This window comes from Schistocerca cancellata, chromosome 4 (genome assembly GCF_023864275.1).
Source record: "Schistocerca cancellata isolate TAMUIC-IGC-003103 chromosome 4, iqSchCanc2.1, whole genome shotgun sequence".
NCBI classification, from domain to species: Eukaryota; Metazoa; Arthropoda; class Insecta; order Orthoptera; family Acrididae; genus Schistocerca; species Schistocerca cancellata.
In genome coordinates this window covers 711843999-711870943 of record NC_064629.1, presented here as the reverse complement: position 1 = coordinate 711870943, position 26945 = coordinate 711843999, and the positions used below count along the sequence as shown (strand labels likewise).

General features: G+C 40.5%; 1 protein-coding gene across 1 annotated transcript in view; it reads left to right on the top strand.

The window, feature by feature from the left end:
- Positions 1–6901, top strand: part of LOC126183456 (uncharacterized) — a 40113-nt gene extending 33212 nt beyond the window's left edge. The window contains exons 3-4 of the mRNA XM_049925452.1: positions 6173–6393; positions 6494–6901. Of these exons, the coding sequence (XP_049781409.1) occupies positions 6173–6351 (179 nt within the window). The 3' untranslated portion in view covers positions 6352–6393; positions 6494–6901. The remainder of the gene's footprint in view (positions 1–6172; positions 6394–6493) is intronic.
- Positions 6902–26945: the final 20044 nt, after the last annotated feature.

Here is a 26945-nt window from a genome sequence, read left to right as displayed (position 1 = left end):
TCGGGATCATGGGCAATGAACTCGCTGATAATAGTCAAACTGGCTACCAGTAAACTGATACTTGAGCTCAGTATTCTGGAAACAGACCCCAGAATGGTATTATGCCATCAAGTTTTAGGACTCTTGAAATACGGAATGGCTCACTAACTTCACCAAAGAGTCTGTGGGTGATAAAGGAGACTAAAAATCTGGAGGTGCTTCATGCAGGCAGCTCTCAAGGACTCTGTATGGAGCACACTGGACTGACTTGGGGTCATCTCCTCCATCACAAGGACCCACCCCACTGCCATTGTGGTTCCCACTGGATGGTGGAGTACATTTTGCTGGACTCCCCCAACTTAGCTGCCCTGTGGCGGACTCTTTAATCACCCTGACTGGCTACCCCTGGTGTTAGGAGACGATGCCTCAGCAGATGATTCAGTTCTAAATTTTATTCTTGAAGGGAGCTGTCATCACTCTTAAAGGGAGGGCCACTTAACCTTATTGGCCCAGTGAGGGGTTGGCAGACTACACTGTTGGCTTCTCTGTTCTCACCGGTCTGCGGTTGTCTGGGCTTGGTGGTCCTACCTGATCCTCACCCTACCTTCTCTTTCACCCTTCTTCCTCCCTTTCACGTGGTCTGTTAGACTTTTTCATTTTTGCTCTCTCTGTGCTTCTCTTGCCCTGTCTGTGTTGCTTATCTTTCGAAGGCAGTTTCTGAATGGAGTACCTCAGGTGGGGATTGGGGGACGTATGTCCCCTCATTGCATTGGTCCCCCACTTTTGGGGGCTTCCAGCTGCTCTGTAGATGGGACACCTTACCTGCCTTTTTTCCTCTGTATGCCCTTCTTTTTGTTTTTTACCTTGCCTTCATTGACCTTTCATAGACCTTAGGTTTATCTTCACCTGAGTTTTGTGTGGCAGGCTCTCTGATCTACAGTTGTAGACCTGTCTATTTGAGGAAAAACAGACTGATGCCCTAGTAGTTTGGTCCCTTTACTCATCCAGCCAACAGTTCGTTCAATTGAATGCTGATTATTTTAGTAGTAACACTGAACAGAGTTACTGTTGTATGCCCCCCCCTACCCCCTCCAGGGGGTCCACAACTCTTTTGTGGATAAGTGCGTGGCGAGCACGGGGCCTTGAGCTAGTGCAGTTATCCTTCCTTTCCGGGCTGCCCTACCCCTCCTTCCCCATCCCTCATCGTCCCCAATCCTTCCCTCCCCCCTTTTACCTCCCCTTCACACTCCCTCTTCTTGGGAGTAATGTATTGAGCCTTCGTCCGGAGACGGACGTTTGAAAACTACAGGATCCTGTTTCCTTTGTTTTTCTCCATCCTCACGCTTTCTTCCTCTATTCGTCTTTCCCTGCGTTCACTCTTCTCCTTGCTTTCATGCCCTTACTTCTATCTCTGCCTCATTCTCCTTGTCTTCTTTTCCGTGTCTAATTCTCCGCTTCTGTGTTTGAGATTTTCTTCTATCCCTCTATCTCTTTCCTCTTCCCTCTCTTCTTTCCTCCCTGTGTGCGTCTGAAGGCCGACCCATGCGTTTGCATGCTTAGCCGGTGGTGGGGTAACGTGTAATTCCCCACCCTGGGTAGACAAGGAAGGCACGCACGTACCCCCTGTTAAAGGCCAGGCCCAGGCCCAGGGAGGGGTGATTGCCTGAGCTGTTACCTTCCAAATGTGCCGATTGGTCCCTCCGTCAGTTTCTCGGGAAGTGTGACCTGAGGTGTGGACAATCATCTAAGGGGGGAGTGCCCTCTGAGAGGGGGGGCTCCCATAAGGAGGAGCGCACCATCGGAGACGCTGGCAATCGTGGGGGATTCATCCACAATGGATTTCTCTTCTTCCCTCTCTTCTGCCCAAAAAAGAAAGCTAGATGAAACTCCTGTTCTGAAAATTCTACCACCGGCACCGAAGTTTCTTGTTGTTACAAGATCTGATGGTCACGATTTCTCAAACAGTCAACCCTTACGTCATTCAGAAGGGTGTAGTTGCGATTGCAGGACCAGTGAAATCTTGTACTCGGTTGCACAATGGTACCTTGCTGTTGAAGACAGACTGCCTTCCAGGCCCAAAAATTACTTCGAGTCACTCTTACACACATTTCCTGTATGAGTGGAGGCCCACTGCACCTTGAATTCGTTGCTGGCGTGGTGTGGTGTATACCAGGTCACTCGACGGACTAACTGATGAGGTTTTGTCTTTCCTCTCTAATCAGGGAGTGACTGCCATCCATCAGGTCGTGAAAAGGGTCGACAAGGACCTCATACCGACCCGAACCATATTCCTGACATTTGACAATGTGCAATTGCCTTCACGAATTAAAGCGGGTTATGAGATCATTTCTGTTCGGCCATATGTATCCAGCCCTACAAGGTGTTGCCAATGTCAGCGGTTTAACCATACACGCCAGTCTTGTTAAAGTGCGGTTAAATGCGTAACCTGTGGCAGGGATGCCCATGAGGGTGACTGTCCACCTCCGTCCCCTCATTGCATCAGTTGTATGGGCGACCATGCTGTTGCTGGTTCGGGGTGATTTCTACTACGATCCACTCACATTGCACACAGATCTGCAGGCAGTTGCCGTCCAAATTACTCTCCCCACTTTCACATTTTCCATTTGTACTGTTTACACTCCATTGTCTGCCTTTACTAGGGCAGACATGGTAAGACTGATTGCTCAGCTTCATACACCATTTTTGTTGATTGGAGAATTTAATGCCCACCATCCCCTTTGGGGCTCTCCAGCCTCCTGCCCGAGAGGCTCTCTCTTGGCAGACCTTTTTAACCACCTCAATCTAGTCTGCTTAAATATCGGTACACCTACCTTCCTTTCGGACGCAACGCGTACCTATTCGCACTTGGACATCTCAATATCCACTATCCAACTTGCACATCGGTTCGGGTGGTATGCTCTGTCTGACACATACTCGAGTGACTATTTCCCCTGCATAATCAATCTCCTGCATCACACCCCTTCTCCACGTTCGACTAGCTGGAACATCTCCAAAGCCGACTGGGGGCTTTTCACCTCCCTGGCGACCTTCCATGATCAAAACTTCTCCAGCTGCGGTAGTCAGTTGCATACCTCATGGATGTTATTCTCATTGCTGCTGAATATTCTATCCCTTGTACTTTCTCTTCTCCACGTCGAGTCCCAGTCCCCTGGTGGACTACAGCATGCAGCGATGCTATTCGTGCTTGGCAACGTGCTTTACGCACCTTCCAACGCCACCCTACGATGACGAACTGTATCAATTATAAAAGACTCCGTGCACAATGTCGTTGTGTTCTCAAAGAAAGCAAAAAGACTTGCTGGATTGCTTTCACCAGCTCATCCAACAGTTTTACTCCTTCGGTTGTCTGGGGTGGCCTGTGCCGGCTATCTGGCACCAAGGTCCACTCTCCGATTTCTGGCCTGACTGTAGTGAATGAAGTCCTTGTGGATCCTGAGAATGTCACAAATGCCTTTGGCTGCTTTTTTGCGGAGGTTTCGAGCTCTGCCCATTACCACCCTGCCTTCCTCCCCCCGAAAACAAGCAGAAGGGGAACGGCCACCTCCTTTCCAGTCTTTGAATCATGAAAGTTACAATGCCACCTTCACCATGTGGGAACTCGAAAGTGCACTCGCCCAGTCCTGATCCTCTGTTCCTGGGCCCAATGGTATCCATATTCACAAGCTGAAGAACCTTTCTCCTGCAGGTAAAGGCTTTCTTCTTCGTACCTATAATCGCATGTGGACTGAAGGTCATGTTTCCACACACTGGCGTGAAGCAATTGTTGTTCCCATACCCAAACCAGGAAACGACAAACACCTTCCTTCCAGTTATTGCCCCATCTCCCTTACCAGCTGCGTCTGCAAGGTGCTGGAGCGCATGGTAAATTCTCGATTGGTTTGGCTCCTTGAATCTTGACGCCTTCTTACAAATTTCCAATGTGGCTTTCGTTTGCGCCGGTCTGCTGTCGACCTTCATAATGAACAACTTTTTGCGTAAGCGCCAGACCGTGGCTGTGTTCTTGAATTTGGAGAAGGCTTAAGACACCTGTTGGAGGGCGGGCATTCTCCGCAACATGCACACTTGGGGCCTTCGCAGTCGCCGTCCTCTTTTTATTAATGCATTTTTAATGAAATGTCCTCCATGTTCTCAGTGGTACGTCATGGGGAATAGATTGAAAGGTCCTGCTTCGCTTATATCGGTCCATTGTCCTATCAAAGCTGGATTATGGGAGCTTTGTCTACTCTTCTGCCCGGCCATTCATCTTATGCCGTCTAAACTCTATCCACCATCAGAGGTTACATCTGGCGACTGGAGCATTCTACACCAGCCCTGTTGAGTCTGTATCCAGAAGCTGCTGAATTACCGCTAAACTACCGGTGTGATATGTTGCTTTGTCGATACCTACAGACTGATGTCAATGCCCGACCACCCGTCATATTTCTCCTTCTTTGACAACTCTCTCGACTGCCAATACGAGCTGTATGTCTCCGCCCTGTTACCTCCTGGAGTTCACTTTTGTCGCCTGCTTCAGCAACTTGATTTTACCCTCCCTATGACTTTTTGAGTGGGTGAGAGCGCGACACCACCTTGGCTCCAGGTTCATGTTCACCTTGAACTCGGCTCGCTCCCAAAGGAGAGGACCGCGGATTCGATATACTGCTCGGGGTTTGTTGAACTTCATTAGAGGCTCACTAATAACGTCTTTATTTACACAGATGTCTCAAAGACTACTGCTGGCGTCGGATGTGCCTTTGTCATTGGAGATGATACCTTTCAATACTGGCTCCTTGACCAGTGTTCAAGCTTTGCAGCTGAGCTTTTTGCTCTCTATCAGGCTGTTCAGTATATCCGCCGCCATTGTCATTCTCCCTATGCCATCTACTCAGTGTGTCCATGGCCCGTATTCGGACCACCCTCTCGTGCAAGGAATTAAACGGTCTCTTCAGTTGCTAGCTGATACCGGCGCTCTTGTCCTTTTTTTTGTGGATTCCTGGCACACGTTGGTGTGCCTGGGAACGAAGCTGCTGATGCTGCGGCCAAGGCTGCTGTCCTCCTGCCTTGGACAGTTTCCTTTTATGTCCCATCAACTGATGTTAGTGGGGTTCTTTGTCAGCACATTTCCTCATTGTGGCATGAGGCTTGGTCCTCTCTCCATGAAAATAAGCTTAGGGCCATGAAACCGATCCCGACTGCTTGGACGACCTCCTCACGCCCTTCCCGCCGAGAGGTGGTCATTTTGGCCAGGTTCCAGATTGGGCATTGCCTATTTACCCACCACTAACTGTTTTCTGGTGACCCCACCCCACAGTGCCCCTGTGGTCATCCATTGACGGTGCGCCATGTTTTATTGTCCTGTCCCCGTTTTATTCACTCTCGTGTGTCCTGTGTGTGCCGTCTACCTTACAGGAACTTTTAGCTGATGACGCTCGAGCAGCTGCTTGTGTCCTTAGTTTTATTACACTGACGGACTTGTCCAAAAAGATCTCTTTTATTTTGTTTATCTGCATCTTTGTCCGTATTTTCTGATGTTGTCCTCGTGCGTTTTTCTATGCTCTTAGTGCACTAACATTTGTGACTGAGTGCTAATGACCTTAGTAGTTGAGTGCCCTAAAAAAAAACTGTTGTATGCCAGTTTAGATATGCATCTCGATATTTTCATGTTATAATGATCCATTCATTAAATTTCAGGAGTGCATCCATATACATTCTTCTTTTTCTACTAGTGTTTTGGCCACCTTCAGAGTGAGCTGACAGCACTGTAACTTCAATGGCTCATTCTGTAGATGTCCATTAGATACATGACTGAAATATTGCAAAAGGAAAAATAAGGAATGAGATTTTCACTCTGCAGTGGAATGTGCTCTGATATGAAAATTACTGGCAGATTAAAAATGTGTGGTGGAGTGAGACTCGAACCTGGGACCTTTGCCTTTCGCGGGCAAGTGCTCTACTACACCTAAATCTACTAAGAGCACTTGCCCACGAAAGGCAAAGGTCCCAAGTTAAAGTCTCGCTCCGGCACACAGTTTTAATCTGCCAGGAAGTTTGGAAAAATTAAGGTTTATGCAGCAGCACTCCAGAAATATAATGGCTGTATTAATAATGTATTACTGTAACTTTTTCAAGGAATGTTAAATGTTTGGAGTTCTAATAAAGTAGTAAATTCATTTTTGGTAATTGATTTTTTCAGCTTCTACAATAACTGCTGGTGTACTGATACCATTGTCAGTGCTAGTGGTCTCAGGTTTGATGTATGTTGCTCATCGATACAAGTGGCTGCAGCGCCTGCAGCAGTTTCGGATGCGACGTTATGATGAGGTTCACATTGGTCAAGATGATGACGATGACGATGATCCTCCACTTCAGTGATTGTGTACATGCCGAGTTTGCTTTAGTGCTTCTTTGAGACTGGTAATAAAATTTTTGAATATTTAGTCAACACTCTTGCCCTTATATGTACATCATTGTAACATTTTGATAGGATCCATGAATGTCACTTTTTTTTTTTCAGCTTGCAGCTGCCTTTAACCAAATACACTGGAAATATGTGAAACATCTTCATCAGTGCAAGCTATGTATGCTGAAGAGACATTTGGTTCAATTTTGACAGCGAAGACATCGCATGGTGGTATTATGCATTAGTAACTTTGTGAAGGTGATGAACATGTGGAAGGAATTTTGAAGTTCGTATGGTTGCAATGTGGAGGTAGAAGTAAAGACAGATGCTTAACGGAACAGCAGAATTTGTACTGCTAGTTTGTGCAATTTGCAGTTTTGCTTTCTATTATAATTTCAAGAAGAGAATGAATGGAAATGACACAGGGATAACCAAAGAATTGTAAAGTAATGATTCAGAGATGATTGGACAGCATGATGTGTTTTTGATGTCATTCTGAAGCACAATAAAGTATTATACACAGGTTTGACAGTTTGATTTTCTAACCTTTTAAATTTCTACAGATATAAAATAGCAAAACAGCAGATGTTTCCTTTTCTCTGTATTGCTGGTTCTTTGCCCAATTTTTGAAGAAGAAAAAATGGTCCATAATGTCTTTTCACTGCCATGCCCCTCTTATGTTTCTCTCCAATATTCTCAATTATTCAGATAAGGATGATGCCTCTCCCATGTTGTGCATTTATTCTGTACTTCGTTCATGCAAGATGACAATTTTGTGAAACATTCTCTCTGTAGGACTGTGATCATTAAGATATTTGTTATGTGAAGGGTGTTTTAAGTGCTAAATTGGTTGTGATTCCTTTGAAAAGATAACGGATGATTTCCATCCCCATCCTTCTGCTAATTTCTAATGAACTCATCGAGACACTAGACTCCCTGCCCTTCCTTCCTTCCTTCCTTCCTTGCTTGCTTCCTTCCATTGAAAATACATGAGCCTATTTTGAGCTCTTCCTTTAGTCTAGATGATCTGATGTATGTCCTCATTGTTTCTGTTTGTTGTATCTGTTAGAAGTTGCTCAGTTTCCTTAGATTTACCTTCCTGCATTCTGAGAATGGGGAATGGTGCTAAAATTTGCTGATAATGGTGAATCAGAGCTTACATTTTAGTAACTGTTGTCAGGAGAACGAATTATCACCATTTATGACTTTCTGCACCAAGAAATTACATGCCATTACATACTTCTGGTAAACTAAATAGTTTACAGAAGTAAGCTTCCAGTGCATCTGAAAGTTTGTAAACTGTGTGTATTACCATTTTAAACTTCTGGTGCTAAGATATGGACTTTCAGTGCAAAAATAATTCAGAAATTGAGGCTTATGTAAGAAGCACTGGAGATACATGTTACATCAATGATAAAGAAAAAAAAAAAACTGAAGTGTAAGTTGTAATTAGTATGGCAATAGGAAAATTAAGATGGACAGTACATGTAATTGCACCAGGTGGCTTAAGGGTTGACCAAAGAAGTTCCTTGTCTTAATCTCTGCCTTCCAAGAAACTAGCAGTTACGTAATGGGAGATGAAATAAATGAACGCAGAAAACATGGAGGGGCAGATTTTGTGTGTTACTGAAAACTCTGATGATGGTATGCTGTATTATACTATTGCACAGAGTGGGCATGTGAATATTCAGTCCAGCATATGATTGTGGAAGAGTGAGGTTACCTTTCAGATATCGGTTGCAGTATTTTTCACATAGATTCTGCAGATTTAAATACTATAAACTACACTGAAAACTGTCACCAACTATTCATTGTAGTTCAGAATTCACAGTTCACTGTAAATCACCAGTGGACTAAAATTCTCCAAAGTCTGATGTGATATGCCACACAAATAATTTGGAGTTCTGTGCCACTGAACAGAGTTTTTACATAGTCTAAAATTTGTTCTTCTGCACCAAATTGTGTAAAGAACAGTCATGCAGTACTCCAGCTGACCAGGATCTAAATCTACATGGTTACTCTGCAATTCACACTTAAGTGCATGGCAGAGGGTTCATCAAACCATTTTCATACTACTTCTCTACCATTCCACTCTCGAATGGCGCGTGGGAAAAAGGAACACCTAAATCTTTCCGTGCGAGCTCTTATTTCTCTTATATTATTATGATGGTCATTTCTCCATACGTAAGTGGGTGTCAACAAAATATTTTTGCATTCAGAAGAGAAAGTTGGTGATTGAAATTTCATTAATAGATCTCGCCACAAAGAAAACCGCCTTTGTTTCGGTGACTGCTACCCCAACTCGCTTATCATATCAGTGACACTCTCACCCCTATTGCGCGATAACACGAAATGAGCTGCCCTTCTTTGCACTTTTTCGATGTCTTCCGTCAATCCTACCTGGTAAGGATCCCACACCGCACAACAATATTCTAGCAGAGGACGGACAAGTGTAATGTAGGCTGTCTCTTTAGTGGGTTTGTCGCATATTCCAAGTGTTTTGGCAACAAATCAGTCTTTGTTTCGTCTTCCCCACAATATTATCTATGTGGTCTTTCCAATTTAAGTTTCTCACAATTGTGATTACTAAGTATTTAGTTGAACTGACAGTCCTTACATTTGTGCAATTTATTGTATACCCAAAATTTATTGGATTTCTTTTAGTACCCATGTGGATGACCTCACTTTTCTTTGTTTAGTCCCAATTGCCACTTTTCGCACCATACAGAAATTCTCGCTAGGTCATTTTGTAATTTGAATTGATTGTCTGATGATTTTACTAGACGGTAAATTATAGTGTCACCTGCAAACAATCTAAGGGAGCTGCTCAGATTATCACCTAGATCATTTACGTAAATCAGGAGCAGCAGAGGGCCTATGACACTACCTTTTGGAACACCAGATATCACTTCTGTTCTACTTGATTTACCATCTAGCACTAAGAACTATGACCTCTCTGAGAGGAAATCGCGAATCCAGTCTAGCAACTGAGACGATACTCCATATGCATGCAATTTGATTAATAGTCACTTGTGAGGAACGGTATCAAAAGCCTTCTGGAAATCTAGGAATATGGAATTGATCTGAGATCCCTTGTCGACAGCACTCATTACTTCATGGAAATAGAGCTAGCTGCGTTGCACAAAAGATACATTCTGAGTCCATGTTTCTTCAAGGTGATTCATAATATTAGAGTACAGTATATGCTCCTAAATCCTACTGCAAATTGAGGTCAGTGATGTGGATCTGTAATTCAATGGGTTACTCCTATTTCTATCTTCATAACTTCCATTAAACTTTGAGTCATTGAACACTCAAATTCCTTTGAAGTAAAACCTGGTTCACGTTGCTTGCCCAGTCCCTAAGTGCTCCAGCACCCTCTCTGCCTTGAAATCTCAAATGTTTTCTACCCTAATGAAGAAAAATGAAGATAAAAATTGCCATGTAACCTACATTAAAGCTACTGGCACCACAGTGTGCTGCTTCCTATGCTGCATCCATGGACACCAAACATGGCAGTGTCTGCACTTTTTGTTTCAGCAATCATTTATTAAATTTCTCACATCATAAGTTACCAATGCTTCCATTAATTTGAAAGATATTATTACAATGAAGCATGAGCCCATTCATTTCCAAAGGATTTTCTAAATCTTTCAACTGGTGACCATTTGTCCTTAGCTTCAGTAGTCCTCAGTGAATATTCAAATTAATCATATCCAAGACTTAAAATCTAATTAATTCTATGAAACAAGCATTGGTTTTTTTTACACACCATTGTTAAAATTACCATTCTGTACAACACACTATAATTTCCTTTTGTGATTTGTTTTTAATTTACTATGAAATCAGTTACATAACTATTACAGTTATGTCAAATAGATGGGTGACTTTTGTACATTAATCAAACTTTCCATACACGATTCACTGCTGTGTGAGGGACATAATTGACATCTTGATTATAATTGACACTTTTCCTACAGAAGTTAACAATTTCCAAAGTAAGTGTTAAAATTCATCTTTACTTAAGTAATGATTGTCATTTATCATCCAGTGAAAATTCTCCTTTTTTAAAAACAACTTGTATTTTTTTCTAAGTCAGTGTTTTCGGCTATGGAATACTATATACAGTGTTGAAGTTATCGCAGCTTTAGGTTGCCAAGAAAATGAAATGACTGCATCTATGGCAGCACTAGGTATCAGTCATCATGTGCAATGTTTGACAGTGAACTTACAGGAATTTCATCAGATGCACTGTTCAGTCACGTGCTTGTCAGTACTGGCTCACGTGCTTTGGATCTGTGGCCAACAATATTGATGTCTGCTGTCACCTCAGTGGGGTAGTCGGACACACCTGCCTTTCTCACAAGCTCGCCTGTCACTAATTCAGAATTCTCATCATTATATTGTACCCCACTTGTGAACTGGTGAGCTCTCTATAAGCATGTACATTGTTCTTCACTAGCGAGTGGAAGTACACAATTATAAATCAGATATGTGCACTACCTGAACATGAGTCAAGCCACGCCATGCGGAGTGGCTGTGTGGTTTGAGGTGCCATGTCACGGACTGCATGTCCCCTCCTGCCGGAGGTGTCCTCCCGTGTGTGTGTGTGTGTGTGTGTGTGTGTGTGTGTGTGTGTGTGTGTGTCAGCATAAATTAGTTTAAGTAGTGTGTAGGTCTAGGGACTGATGACCTCAGAAGTGTGGTTCCTTAGGAATTTACACACACATTGAGTCAAGCCACATTTGCTGTGTGTCATTTCCTGCTGCCAGCAAACTGTCAAAGACGGAATATTTGCTCTTTCAAAATCCTGGCCAGCCATCCAAATTTTGTGTTCCCCCATAGTTTCCGTAAGTCAATTAAGGTGAATGTGGGGATGGTGTTCCTGAAAAGGAGAGAGCTAGTTTCCACCCATTCCAAACTTGTTCACCATATCCAATGTCCTCATTAACAACATGGTTTTAGATTCTAATCTTAGTTATTGCTGCCCTTGCTGATGGAAAAACGTGTCTAGATCAGCTTTGTGGCATTGTATGACTTTGCTAAGTACACAACATGACAGTGGAGAACATTATACCAATAAGCATGTGTGACCTGTAAATTTTTCAGTAGGACTAAAATGGCCTGGGAAAATGAAATGATGAACAAGTTACAGCAAAATTGTTGTTTAATGTTTGTGCAGTTGAAATGCTATTTTGCATCAATACTGCATCTGGTACTCTGCATAACAAAAAGTGCATTTTTTGGATCTGTATTTTAGGCACGGGATGGCGTAGTTTTTCATATTGTTTAATAGGGTGTATCCTTTTTGCTGAGGGTCACATATGTAACTTCTTGAACTTTACTTCTTCATTTCTATTATCTGTCCCTTAAATCTTGTAATGTGACTGGCCCACATGGCTGAAACGTGTGGTTTGTGTGGTGTCAATCGTAGAGTGAGGTGCAAAAGCAAGGTTAATACCTTACAATGCAGACATGAGAAAAAAAGAACTAGTTGCTGCAGGCCACATCAACGAATAAGTGACACTAGTGTGGGCATGCCAAGAAATGTTGGACTACACCACCACATCAGATCTTCTCTTAACAGCTGAGCACAGTACCACTCAACCCAGTCCACAATCATGGACTAAGGTGACAGTATTATTTTCTAGTACGGCAGGTGTGTGATCAATATATTAGGCAGAACTCAATGTGGAAGTTACTATTAAATGTACTCAGTGGCACTTGTTTTGTCTGTACCAAGTGATACATTAATGTTCAGAGTTGTAAATACTCATGGCATTCCCATAGAAATGGGTTGTCAAAGTTAAGTAATTCTCCTTATCTGTGTCATAATAAAGTGAATGAATATTTTACATGTCAAAGTACTGACTTGGTGTCCTCCTGGAGCAAAACGAAGAACCCAGCAATGTACTGATGAGTGAATTTTCGTTTGTGCAGCTATCAGACAATGGATAGAAAGTTCTAGGGTTGGTGTCACTACTGAAACTAAGATTTTTCATTCAGTTAGTGATTTGCAATTTAGCATTTCCTCTCTTATACATATATTTTTGAGATGTAATAATCACTTCAAATGTGAGAAGAAATTTCATGAATAATCAAAATTGAACTCCATACACTTGGTTAATTATACTGTTATTGACCTTCTAAATTTCCAAGCAACACACTTAACTGAAATGAACTCATGAGCAATTAAATTGGGGACTTACCTAGTAGTGTGCAGCATGCCCTTTTGTCCTGGTGGTAACAGTGATATGTCATGGCAGATACTCAGTGAGACACCAAACATGTTGGGTTGCTGTCCTATTACATCAAAATTCAATTATTACCCATAGCTCATAAAGAGTGATTGGAAATAGGTCTTACGTGCACAAATTTTGCAGTGGCATCCCATATGTGCTGGATAGAAATGAGTTCAGATGGGCAGGAAGGGATGGGCACACAAGCTGTATAGTCTTCCTCAAACCATTCTGGCATAATTCGGGAGCAATATGCTTGTACATTTTCTTGTGGGGTGCTGTAGACAAGGCGAAAAGTTCAAATGACTAGTTCCTGTGTTGTTCACTGGTTTCCGAGGGTGACAGATCTGTGTTTATTAGAATCTTAGAATAAGTTCTGAAATCACTTGATAATAAGTAACACGTTACATACAGTGAAACCTCCAAATAATGTTTTTAACCCTCTGGAATCCATGTAAATTGTAGTTGCAGTGGAGCCTGTGTAGTGGTAAATCGGCAGTATCATGAAATCTTCATTTTTCTGTACTCACAATGCAATATTTTATATCTGGTTGGACGAAAGCATAACAATGTTCGAAGAACACTTTAATGTAGACAAATACCACATATAGAACTCCGAAATAATATATTACCTTCTGATTTGAAGTAAAGCAAAAATGCATTCAACATTTGGCTTAGCATACAAATTATGAATGTGCACATGTGAAAATGAGACCTGAGACACTTAAAATCAATAATTTGGTAACTAGAGAAAAGTTTCTTGTTGAGCTTGAACTTGAGGTTTTTTTTGTGTAAAACACGAACGTAATCTTAGGTTGTTTTCTTTTAAAATACACACAACTCAAAATAATTGTGTAGAACAGGCCCGGCCAAACTCTGCACAGTGTGCAGACGTGCGGAAGTGCTGCACATGTGCGCACGTGTGCGACAGCGAGCGACAGTGACATCTGTTATTAGACATGTGTCCTAAATGAACGGCAGTGGCTCCACTTCCCTGTCGTACAAGCAAGAGCGCAACGTATCCGGTCTCGTTTACCCCTGGTGACCGTAACCTTAACAGAGAAGTACTGAGAAGTGGCAAGTACTGTGAAAAAGAAAAGGACGGGAGCTCTGTGTTCTCAGTCATTTAAAAATGACTGGGAACTGCAATTCTTTTTTGTAGCCGTTGGTGATAATTGTTTGCTGTGCTGTTGAATAATAGGCGTCCAGCATAAGTTCTCAATTGAAAGACATTACAATACATATCACAAAGACGAGTGTAGTGTATTCAACAGTGAAGAACGGCAAGCAAAATTAAATGTCCTTAAGATAATGGATGAGACACATCAACTCGATTTTACTGTACGTCAAAGTAACTGATACTTCTTGAACTCTTAGTTTCTTGTGTTACATTCATGTCTGTTTTACTGTAAGCTGTACAATGTACTGTTTTCAATTTTCCAGAATGACAACAACACTAAATGTTCACTGCGAGCAAGTTTTAAAATCGCATTAAGAATTGCATAGAAACATGCACTACATGAACGCCGACGGCTGCGGCGTGCATGCTGTGACCGGGAAGTTGCACATGTGCAAGAGCACCGCACGCGTGCAGAATTTCTGGTCGGCCCTGGTGTAGAATATATTCCAGTGCTCATTCTCTCCTCAGTCTTGAGTTTCTTCATCTCCTCGGCATCTTCTGCAAGTCACTGATGGTTTGCTATGTGTTTTGCAAACTTTGTCTGAGCATTTGTCACAGGCAAGGCTTGTTCTGTAATTTTTATGGGATCCTCATAAGTAACAACTTCTATGAACAACTGAAGTGGCATTAGGTGGAATGAGTGAAGGTTTCTTGTGCTTAGAAAAGAAAATTTGTACATCCTTTTGGAAGCCTCCGGTTTGTTGCTCGGTTTCTGAGGTACGGTTCCACCAACATTTGAGGGAATTCATTGAGGTAGTCTTGTTCTGTAATTATTTTCTCTAACATTATTTATTTTATAAATTTTGTACGGCTAGATTCCAGAAAAATTGATTTGCTTGAAGGAAACCACCATAGGTCATCTTCTTTTCCTAGCTGTGCTCAATGTGGAATGTATCTGATTCTCCCGAGTACACACCCCCTTTTGTAATATTATAATAAAGTAGTATTAGAGGCTTAGCTGATTCCAGTTTCAGCAGTTTTGTGCAAAGTTGACAAGATAATTATGGCTGTAGACATATTAATTACGAAAGTCACCAAGGGTGTGTTACACTGAAAACATATAATTGATCCTACTTTTATAGAACGATTATTTACGAATTCTGCAGGTATCTCATTTTGTTTTCTTTTGAGCATTGTTAGGAATGTCATTCCGCTTTCCAGCAAATATTTTGTTGCAATTGTCCATGGTCAGGTTATGGGTAGACATTTTTATTGGTTCAGTCAACTGTTTCACAATGTCAAGAGGCTTCTTCAAATGGGGGCCCTTGGGCTGTTTTCCGAAATATTTCAATGGCGTGAGTGTGAAATGTCTCTCCCACAATCTAATAGATTTTGATGCCATATTTCATGGGCTTTTGAGGCATAAATTGGGTAAAACAGCATGTGCCATGAAGGGCAACAAGCATTTCATCTACAGTTGTAAGTGAACCCAGACAGTAACCGTTTTGGCAGTTTTTGAGGAGTTGAGACTGGAAGTCATGAATAGGAGCCAATTTCTCAGTGAGATGCCTCACAGCTCTGATATGGCTTCAAAATGAAAGTATCACAATGGAAGCAAAATTCTATTGAAACTGAAATTTGCTCTGAGCATTAGCAATCCTGTCTCACTGATTTTGCACATTTCCCTCATGTTAGCATATTTGACTTTTTAGAGGCAATCATAAACAGAGTGCAGTTAAGTGCCACAATTCCTTTGTGATTTGTTAACCTGAACTCCCTGTCACATCTGTAGACTTTCCTCTGTTCCTCCCATTGCAGACATCTGTTTTGATGAATGTTGGTCACAGAAATATTTGTATTTCACAAGTTCCATCAACTGTTAGGAGAGTTATGATTTGTAGAAATACAGCTAGAGGTGTTCTGGCATCTGTGGCAGCTCCTTTCAGTCCAGTCAAAAGCTTAATGACATTTTCAACTCTTATTTTTTATGAAATTTGGGTTAAGTATTTAGACATGTATGCATAATGCATCATTGGCTCTGCAAAATAAAAATGTAATTGAGCAGGATTGTCACCCCTCAAGTGGCATTTCTTCAACTGACTCATCATTGTCGTCCCCTTCTTGTAACAACTGGTCTCTCTCTCTCTCTCTCTCTCTCTCTCTCTCTCTCTCTCTCTCTCTCTCTCTGTGTCTGTGTCTGTGTCTGTGTGTGTGTGTGTGTGTGTGTGTGTGTGTGTGTGTGTGTCTCTCTCTCCTACTGCTCTATATACCTGCACTTCTGATCATCTCTTCCTTCACTCTTCATACCCTTCCTCGTCAGCTTCAGACAGTTAACATAAATGGTAATGTATCTCCTCTTTGGTAAGAAGTCTGCAATCCCTAAAATAGAAGCAGAAATCTTTCAAAGCTGAAGATAAATTAGGTTCATTGAGTGATAATTTTCAATCATTTGTCCCTAACCATACTGGCTAGCTCTGTATATGGAACAAATTACTTGCAGAACAGTGACTAAAGGAATAAATACTAAAATCCTTGAGAAAGCTATGCATTTGTATATATTAGTTGTACCACTTGCATTAGAAACTCGAAATAACATGAGAACACAAAGAAAAATAAATTGATGGTTCTTATAGGACAGCTTCCTCACTCCAGTTTCAGAAAGATTAGGAACTGTTTGGTGGCTGTCTATCCACTCGTGTCTTTCACACTCAACTGGTGCTGTATCAGCAGTTCCTACAGAATAACTGTAGTGGCTCCAAATGCCAGAGATCAGCTTCAGCATAGCTGATAGCTTTCTCTGCCATTAGTTACTCTGACTACCTTTTTAGGGGAGTAACTAAATTAGTTACCATTGTACTGTACACCTGTGTTCCAGATGGTTAAGGGACCACGAATTCTGATCACTGTGCAGTGGAAAACACTATAAAGGGTAAACTTCCCTCTGATGACTATAAAACACTAGTCAAATTTTCCTGAGGTCACAGAAAAACACAGTAAATTGTGCAAATTAAAAAAAGAATTAGCTGCAAAAAGTACTTTAATCATTAAATTTTACAGTAAAACTGTACTCAAATTTTCAAAAAATCTATGCATTGACATAATTCAAACATCACATACCTAGGATTTTTTGAAGTTGTCAAGAAAATGTTTGCTTTTATTTCTCCTGGCTTGTGTCGGAACCATTTCTTGCTCCAAATTAGAAAGTTGTGCTATTGTTGTGTGCTCAAGTATATGGCCCAACATAAACCTTCTGGATGTTTCATATCCTTCAGCTGCCTTGGGATATGACAGCATGGGGTTGGGTTCTGGCTATCACTTGGATTTTTCCATGTTTCTCTCGGCAGTCAATTCCTCAACACTGAACACTCAGTGCTTCTGTGGTTGCCACATTTTCGTCTATGATCAAATTCCTCAAAAGTGGCAGAATTATTGCCTACTAATTCACAGAACTCCTGCCCTTCATATCAAACTTATTACACTGGAGCAATCATTTTGACCTCGTGGAATCGTTCTTTCTTGAAACAGGTTCTGATAGTTTCAGCACTCAACTCTCTCCATGAATAGATAATAAAATTCATAGTTTGTAAAATATTTACCTTGAACTGTGAATTGTACTGGGTTCCTGCCATTTTTAGTCTGCGGCATTAAAGGCATTCCTTACCAGATCTGTTCTGTATATAACCTCAGACACATGTCATGTCCACAGGTTGCAGATGGCTGGTGCAATTGGGTGGCAAGAAAACCAGGTTTACAAGGGGTACCCAAAAGAAACTTTTTTACTTATTCAAATTATAAGCACAAATATTCCATACCATTCAAAGTACCCTCTTGTTTCACTGACACACTTCTCTAACCTTTATAAATGCAGAAAAATGCAAGCAGTTACAGCTTCTTAAACATTGGTAATGTAAAAGCTTAATCTGTCTAATCTGTTATCCCATTTTTTCAAAACCTTGTTTAAACTCATTTGTGATGCTTGACAGTCTCCGTATTTTATTTCTTCGTATCTGCAACATCAGCAAAACGTTTTCCTTTCAAGTCTTCTTTTCATTCTAGGAAACAATAAATAAATAAATAAATAAATAAATAAATAAATAAATAAATAAATAAATAAATAAATAAATAAATAAATAAATAAATAAATAAATAAATAAATAAATAAATAAATAAATTCATACGGGGCAATGTCAGATGAATATGGGTGTTGAGGAACAGGGGTCGTACCATTTTTCATAAAGAACTTGCATACAGAGAGGGCGCTGTGAGCAGGGTCATTGTCACTCAAAATCCAAAAAATCAGGGCACTTCTGTCACACACTGTTGCACAATCTTTCCAAAATTCATCTTTCCAAAATTCATCTTTCCAAAATTCATCTCACATCGAATAAACAAAGCAGCAGCATTACCGTAATGTTTGATTTCATCTGATGAGCTTTCTTGGGGTGAGGCGAACTTGAAGTCTTCTACTGGCTTGATTGTTGCCTTGAATCAGGATTGTAAGCATAGTGCCACATTTTATCTCCTGTGAAAATTTTTGAAAAAAGTTTGGATTATTTCAGGGCTCTTCTTTCAAAGCACAATGTGCTTCCATTTTTACTATGTTTTTGTTCAGCAGTCATGCCACGTATTTGGGAGCCACCCCTTTTTCATTTCCAGATCTTCTGTCACAATTCAGTGCACTGAACTTAGTGACTCCTAACAGCTCCACAATTTCTTCAGTGGTCTGCTGTTGATCTTGGTTGGTGGCTGCATGAATTTTTCAACATTTTCATTTGTTCAGGCCATGGAACAACGACTGGAATGTTTGTCATCAGGTGACGTTTCACCATTCTTGAAATGGGAAAACCACTCTTAACACTTTTCTCCATAGCATCATCCTTGTATGCTGTTTTTAATGTTTCAAGAATTTCTGTTCCACTTTCTCTCTGCTGCAGACTGTACAGGAAAATTAACCACTGCCAAAATGACAATAGCACAAAACAGTAGTTGCTATACACTCTGCCGAAGCTAGTCCTGACCTTCAGAGATGACACTCAGCTTACTGACTTTGGAATGTTTGTTCTGTGCATCCTTTTGACAAAACATGGCACTACAAAAGCTCTGGCAACCAAAAAATTTGTTCAGTTTCTTATGGGTATCTCCTCGTACATTTCTCAGAAATGAAATATCTGGGGGATTTGCTGCACATTTGTCCACTAATAGAAATCTCCCTACAATACTCTCCATTTTGGCATCGATTTCGCTAAGAACATTTAAACATTTTGCTAGTCATCTATGCTTTAGCATTGTTTGTGTACTTGCATGGTAAGGTAGAAATGGGTTTGAAGCACCTTGGCTTTTTAGTCTTCCTAGTGACCAAAGCTTTAGTTTCTCACTGCCATCTGCATTCATACACAAAAAAAGATAAGGCACACCTTGCTTTGTTACTGCCGAGGTAATTTTCACTGTGAAAAGTATCATCTGGCATTAATCAGAAGAATATGCCGGTTTTGTTGGCATTAAAAATGTTATGTAGCTTGTGGAGGGAGAGAGGGAGAGACTGACCCTCCATCCATTCAGCTACAGTGTGCTGGTCAATACTTTCCTTCTCCCCAGATTCTGCTTTATACACACCAACGTGCCACGCTCAAAATTTGACAGTCCAACTATTGGAAGCCTTGACATTTTTACCGCAAACTGCAAAGCTATTTGTAGCACCTTTTTCTTCAAAATAGTTCCACTTGTGGGAATATTTGCAGCATGTGCTTGTTCAAACAAGGTTATTAAAAGTTGCTCCATTTCACCATAGATCGAAGGCTTCATTCACATTGGCTTTGAATTTCAAGTGTTGATGAGGCCAGTGCAAATTTAGTTAGCTCCGCCCAACTCATAAGTGCTTTGACCTCTACTTAATAATCGAAACTTTTTCTTAAATAGAAATCTTCCAATTCTCAGTGATGTCCATTGTTCAGTGAAACCTGTTCCAAAGATGTTATATTGCCAACATAGACTTTCCTTCAATTCACTGGACAGCAATGCATCCACCATTGTTTGCACTAGACATGTTCATAGTTTCCTCAGAATAAAAACAATAAAATAACACCAATAAGACATATGGCAAGCATGATGTGCATCATATCTCGTGTGACCTGGGTGCTGACTCATGCTGAGCATGGTCTTTTGGACCTTGGGCAAATCCACAGAATGGGAAATACATGAATGGCTTAAATGTTGTAAAAATGGAAGTAATTGATTAGGGTGCCAAAAATGCAAGGGCTACATGGAGGAAATCACTGTGTAGAGTAAACGTGTTTCAGAGGAAAATTAGCATTGTGTATAAGGGCATTTAGTCCGGGTAAAATTGGACATAACACAGAGGAAAATATTATATACAGGAACATTATCAAGAGATTTCATTGTATTAGCAATTTTGATTTAGTTTTCCATGGTTTCCAAACTATTTTCTGAAGTACATTGAGTGTGTTCTTAGGGGCACCAACCACTGGCTACATTCATTTTCTTTTGACATACTTTACCAACTGAAATGATCCGTCTGTTAAATGTAAGTTAATCTGTAACCAGTAAAACCCTTCTCTGTGTTGTGTACTGTAGGCTTGAAAAGGTGTAATGTTGGAAAATTGTTATACAAAATGACTTGTGAGATGGCATATGATGTCCATTGGGTAACATTTTCATATTCAGAACATATTTGAGAAGCTTCTGCTAATAATAACTGCTATGTGTAGCCTTCTCGATGTCATTTTTATTTTAAGTGAATGATGCTAATGAAAATCTGTGACATCTGCAGATTACCTTGCATTAATCTGGATGAGGTTTTCAGTGAAATGACAACTAAGTCTGACATAGAGAATACAAGGTAGTTTCATTGCTTCACCTTCTGTTCTCAAGTGCTAACTTAGATTTGCAAAGATCAGCCAATGCTATTTCTTAGTGTTTGTAGGCACTGCATACAGAACATATTGCTGCACAATGGTTTTTTTCTCTGGCAGTTTAGAGTTTACCAGTAGAAGTGATGGAGATTACTTGTTGCTACTCCATGCCGTTTTTGTCCTCATTGGAAAAATTATTGACCATGCAGGTGTCTAATTTGCCTTCAAATGTGGGAGACTGTCGCTAACATTTGATCTGATGTAAAACTATGATTGTCATGAATGACTCTGTTCATGAGGTACAATTTTGAGAGTGGTTAGGGTAACTGAATGTTGACTTAAGTTGAAGAGGCTCTTCCATGAGAAACGTGGACAAGCATAGGAAAAGTGAATGGGATTATTCTTCCACTTACAGGCACTTGACATGTTGAATCATAACAACTGTGAAATTGAGTGTCAAAACTATGCTCATAATATTTTGTCATTTGTTTTTGACTTGTCCTCAATGATTTAATGTCCAAAAGGCAGACTGCTATTGGCAAGCTGTACAAAGGCATGATAGATTCCCTCCCCAAGAATAAGATACATGCAACTTGTGATGCAAAGAGTGGTTTCTTGTAAAGTAAGTTTTCTCAAATGTGTTCCAAGGACTTCTCAAATGAAGAAAAATGTGTATTGATAAGAGAAGAAATTGATAGAGAGAAAATTAAAAAAAAAGGGTAAACCCATACATGCCTTTATATTTACCTATTACAGGAACTTTCCAGACCGATTCTGTATGCTGTGAAAAAGCAGCAAATTACTGTGCCTGAGATATTAGTGTCATCCAAATATTACTCAGGTGTCCTGTCTGAGCATGGATTATTATCTGAAAGATTTCTGCTTGTCATCCTTGTGCAGACAATTTAGTACAAAAACTGAAGGTATCCCTGTAGCAGTAACAAAGTCTCGAGCTAGAAATCTCTGTGTGTTTCCCAGAGTCATGATATTGCAAAAAGGTAGTGAAAAAATATTGCATCAGCCTACCCTCAGCAGTGAGTTACAAACAGATTATTCCAGTCAATATGCACTAAAAAAGCATTATGTTAAAGAACTGGATCTCGCATTTGGAAAGCACTGTCTGCCAGCACCTGTTTAACAATTCACTTACTTTTTCATGGCATACATGTCATCTGCACGACTGTCTCCATTTCAACTGTTTCCACCCACCAACATACAAGATAAACACTGATAATACTGGACAATTTGACTGAAAGAGGTAGCTTTGTGGTTAAAGTACAGGCTTCACTTTTAGGAGAAGTGAGCTTCAAACATCCATCCAGTTTTAGGTTTATTCATAGTTTCTCTAAATCAATTAAGCAAATACTGGAACACTTCCTTTGAAAGGTGCATAGTAACTTTGTCTTAATCATTGCGTACTCTAAGCTCTAATGATGTCATTGATGTCTTAAAACAGACAAGGGAGCAGGGGTAGCAGCATTGAGCATTGTAACTGTCATGTAACATGTTCCAAACATCCACTTTTCACTAATTTACATGATTCATAACACTCAGTATAAATTTATGGAGCAAGCAATGCCAAAACTTATCTGGATTATCAGAATATACACAAAGTTGCTGATTGTACTGCATGTCTCTAGATAGTAGGCTTAATACTGAATTTAAAAGGAAAATAAGTGACCTTACATTGCAGTACTACCTTGCTGAAAGTGCTTTCTTGTTTGAGGGAAGTACAGGAAACAGTTACGTTCCTCCATCTAAAACTTAGTTTGAATGAAGGACATTTTTGAAGGTGATCATTGTATTGTACCTAACTTTCACAAAAAATATACACTTACCTTCCTGCTACAACTGTACTAAAGTTATTTGGATGACTCAGTGTCACAGGTGCTTCAACTGGAACATCAAAAATCTTTGAGATGATTGTGCCAGCTAGTGTGGACACAGTCTTAATGCTGGGAATGTCTAAAAGTCTGCAGGGCACTGTGTGATGTAGTGACGACAGAGCAGTTCTGTAGCTATTACAGAATGGCTTGTCTCAGTGCAACGAAGATGCCTAATACATGCAAAACATATGCAACTTAAATGCTAAATGTTGGGTGTTAGGCAAGAGATTGCTGACAAGTTGGGTGTTCCATCACTTAGAAGTTACACTACTGGCCATTAAAATTGCTACACCATGAAGATGACGTACTGCAGATGCGAAATTTAACCGAGAGGAAGAAGATGCTGTGCTATGCATATGATTAGCTTTTCAGAGCATTCACACAAGGTTGGCGCCGGTGGTGAAACATACAATGTGTTGACATGAGGAAAGTTTCCAACCGGTTTCTCATTCACAAACAGCAATTGACCGGCATTGCCTGGTGAAATGTTGTTGTGATGCCTTGTGTAAGGAGGAGAAATGTGTACCATCACGTTTCCGAATTTGATAAAGGTCAGATTGTAGCCTATCGTGGCCGGCCGCGGTGGTCGCGCGGTTAAGGCACTCAGTCCGGAACCGCGCGACTGCTACAGTCGCAGGTTCGAATCCTGCCTCGGGCATGGATGTGTGTGATGTCCTTAGGTTAGTTAGGTTTAAGTAGTTCTAAGTTCTAGGGGACTGATGACCACAGATGTTAAGTCCCATAGTGCTCAGAGCCATTTTGTAGCCTATCGTGATTGCGGTTTATCATATCTCGACATTGCTGCTCGCGTTGGTAGACTTCCAAAGACTGTTAGCAGAATATGGAATCAGTGGGTTCAGGAGGGTAATACGGAACGTCGTGCTGGATCCCAATGGCCTCGTATCACTAGCAGTCGAGATGACGGGCATCTTATCCACATGGCTGTAACGGATCGTGCAGCCATGTCTCAATCCCTGAGTCAGCAGATGGGGATGTTTGCAAGACGACAACCATCTGCATGAACAGTTTGACGACATTTGCAGCAGCATTGACTATCAGCTTGGAGACCATGGCTGTGGTTACCCTTGACGCTGCATCACAGACAGGAGCGCCTGCGATGGTGTACTCAACGATGAACGTGGGTGCACGAATGGCAAAACGTCATTTTTTCGGATGAATCCAGGTTCTGTTTACAGCATCATGACGGTCACATCCATGTTTGGCGACATTACGGTGAACGCACATTGGAAGCGTGTATTAGTCATCGCCATACTGGCGTATCACCCGGCGTGATGGTATGGGGTGCCATTGGTTACACGTCTGGGTTACCTCTTGTTCACATTGACGGCACTTTGAACAGTGGACCTTACATTTCAGATGTGTTACGATCCGTGGCTCTACCCTTCATTCGATCCCTGCGAAACCCTACATTTCAGCAGGATAATGCACGACCGCATGTTGCAGGTCCTGTACGGGCCTTTCTGGATACAAAAAAAGTTCGACTGCTGCCCTGGTGAGCACATTTTGCAGATCTCTCACCAATTGAAAACGTCTGGTCAATGGTGGCCGAGCAACTGGCTCGTCACAATACGCCAGTGACTGCTCTTGATGAACTGTGGTATCGTGTTGAAGTTGCATGGGCAGCTGTACCTGTACACGCCATCCAAACTCTGTTTGTAAAATGCCCAGGCGTATCAAGGCCGTTATTACGGCCAGAGGTGGTTGTTCCGGGTACTGATTTCTCAGGATCTATGCACCCAAATTGCGTGAAAATGTAATCACATCTCAGTTATAGTGTAATATATTTGTCCAGTGAATACCCGTTTATCACCTGCATTTCTTCTTGGTGTAGCAATTTTAATGGCCAGTAGTGTTAATCTCAAAAAGAGAAGTCAGAACTTTGCAGAATGTTACATGAAAATTGTGTGTATGTGCTGTAAAAACTAGTCTGTAACCAGCTCAATTGTCAAATAGGACAGGCATGTTCAGCAACTAACAGCTGTATTGATGATTCAGGTGCAGACAGGGATTGTGAGCTATCAGAGGAGAGCATTTCTTTATAGGAAGAAATAATTCCTCATAAAACAAAAAACAGAGGTCCAAATGAATTGTTCAGATAGATAATGTGAGAAAACTGAAGCATCAGAAGGGGTAAGTTCACATCCTTACGTGGTAAGCTTGTTTTAGCCAAGTTGTGCTCATGAGAGCCCTGTGCTTATGCTAAGCAGTATAATCACAAAAAAATTCGAGAAAGAACAGAGCAAATATCTACAAACTACTACTACAAAGTTGATAATTAAATGAACAATATGTAATCGGGGTATACATTCTGGTAACAATTGAGGTAAATATGTGCTACATAACAAATCTGTTCTACATAAGTGGAAGACGTCTAAACATTTGTGACTCTCCTGTTTAGTTGGGACTTACATTAACAGATGCAATGTCAAGATCGTGTTCACTCCTCAGAAATTTGTATGGTCTGTACAAAAATTTTCAAGACTGGTTTTATTCATGGAGTATAATCAATGTCGGTGCAGTAATAGTGGCAGGTTGCCCTAGAAACTGCAAATGATAGCTGCACATTCAACCAGTCAGTTGTGAGCAGGCAGTGTTAAGTAGTGGATGAGTGGCCATAGTGTGCCAATATTGTTCTGTCATAATTTGCAGTAGAGGTACATCTCAATCAAGTGCTCAACATTCTCCAGAATGTTTCAAAGAAGAGAAAAGTGTGTTCAAATTTTTCCTGCACACCTTAACTCCAGAACAAAAATGACACTGTGTGGACACCTGCATTGGCTTGATTAAAATGCAAAATGTGAAGTTATTTTATGAAAAGAATGAGTGCTGAGACTTCTTGTCATCAATACAAATCTACCACAAAATCACAAAGTGTAGAAATTCACATGCAGGGTCAACAATTTGGCAATATAAGACATTCTAGCCAATATGACATACACGTGGAATAGAGTCCCAAATGAGAAGTTTTCTAACAGTGTCACGTGGTCATACAAACATTGTGTGTCTTGTACTCAAGTGGAGGAGACTACGAAGAACACCTGAAACATTAAAGTCATCATATTAACTTTTCTCTTTGTTTATTAATGCAGTCTTGAAACTTTTTGCACTGAAAGAGTATACACTCAGGAAATGTTTGTGATTAAGAAATAAAGGTGGTGGTAATGGAAGAATGATTATTATTTGGAAAGTCCACATTAACTTCAGACAACCATAATTAAATTAATTTTCACTGTCACCGCTAGTCACTTGCTCTATCAATACTGGTGGTCTTTTATAGCTGTATGGGGGGGGGGGGGGGGGGGGAGAGCCGATTAGATGAGGCAGGCAAATGAAGAATTGAGAAATTGTGTATTTGTAGTTTCTCCACTAATTTTGGGGGACCATTACCAAATCAATATTTGTCATTGACAAATGTCAATCACTCCACCTATACTAGTGAATGTTTGCATCTGTGTGTGAGAAAATTATCTGAAGTTAATCAGCCAGTTTGAAGGTAAAGACAAATAAAAGTAACAACAAAAATGTGCTGTTTGTGCATACTGCACTACATTTGGTGAGCAGTAATTTACTAAATTTATTTATTTATGTGCTGCTGTGCAACTGCTGCTACAGTTGCAGATATAAAAAGAAAAAATCAAGAAATAAATGATAGCTGTTAGGTACTGATTGTTACTGAAGCCTCAAATTAATCTAATTCTAAATGAAAGCTATCATTTGACTCAGGTACTGGGAGACAATGTTAATTTTACCAAAACATAGTCAGATACTTTGGTTCTCCACAATACATGCTGCTAATTCCCAGATGTGCTACCTCTCATTAAATATCATCTATCTTCTTTTCTGTATAATAATAATAATAATAATAATAATAATAATAATAATAATAATAATAATAATAATAACTACTACTATATTGCTTTCAGTTGTTGAGGTGCGATATACATTACAATGGTTACCTAGCACATTATATGGACTGTCATATATTGGTATTAGCTCATGTTGCCAGCTCTATTCACCATCACAAGTCTGTCTGCAGAAATTTATACAAGCAGGGACAAAATTCCAAAAGTTCAATTTTTGAACAACCAATTAGTTGAGTTTAGAACATGCCCACATAGCAAAGCAATTGTGACAGGAAATACAAAGACTATTGTATCTTAAATGTTTGATAGTTCACGATGACTCTGGAGATAAGGTAACTGATAAATGTTGAGAGATCAATCATCAGATTAAATCAGTTTTTTGCTACCTAAACATGAGGGCAAGTACACAAATTTAGATCTTCATATGACTTCAACATATTTTGGGGTTCAGTTATGCACAGTTATATTAAGCCCTTCTGGAAGCATCAATTAGTCCTTGGATAGCCAGTTGAATGAACAGTCTTTGAATAGTTTACAAAAGCACATAAATACATGTATAGGTTATTAA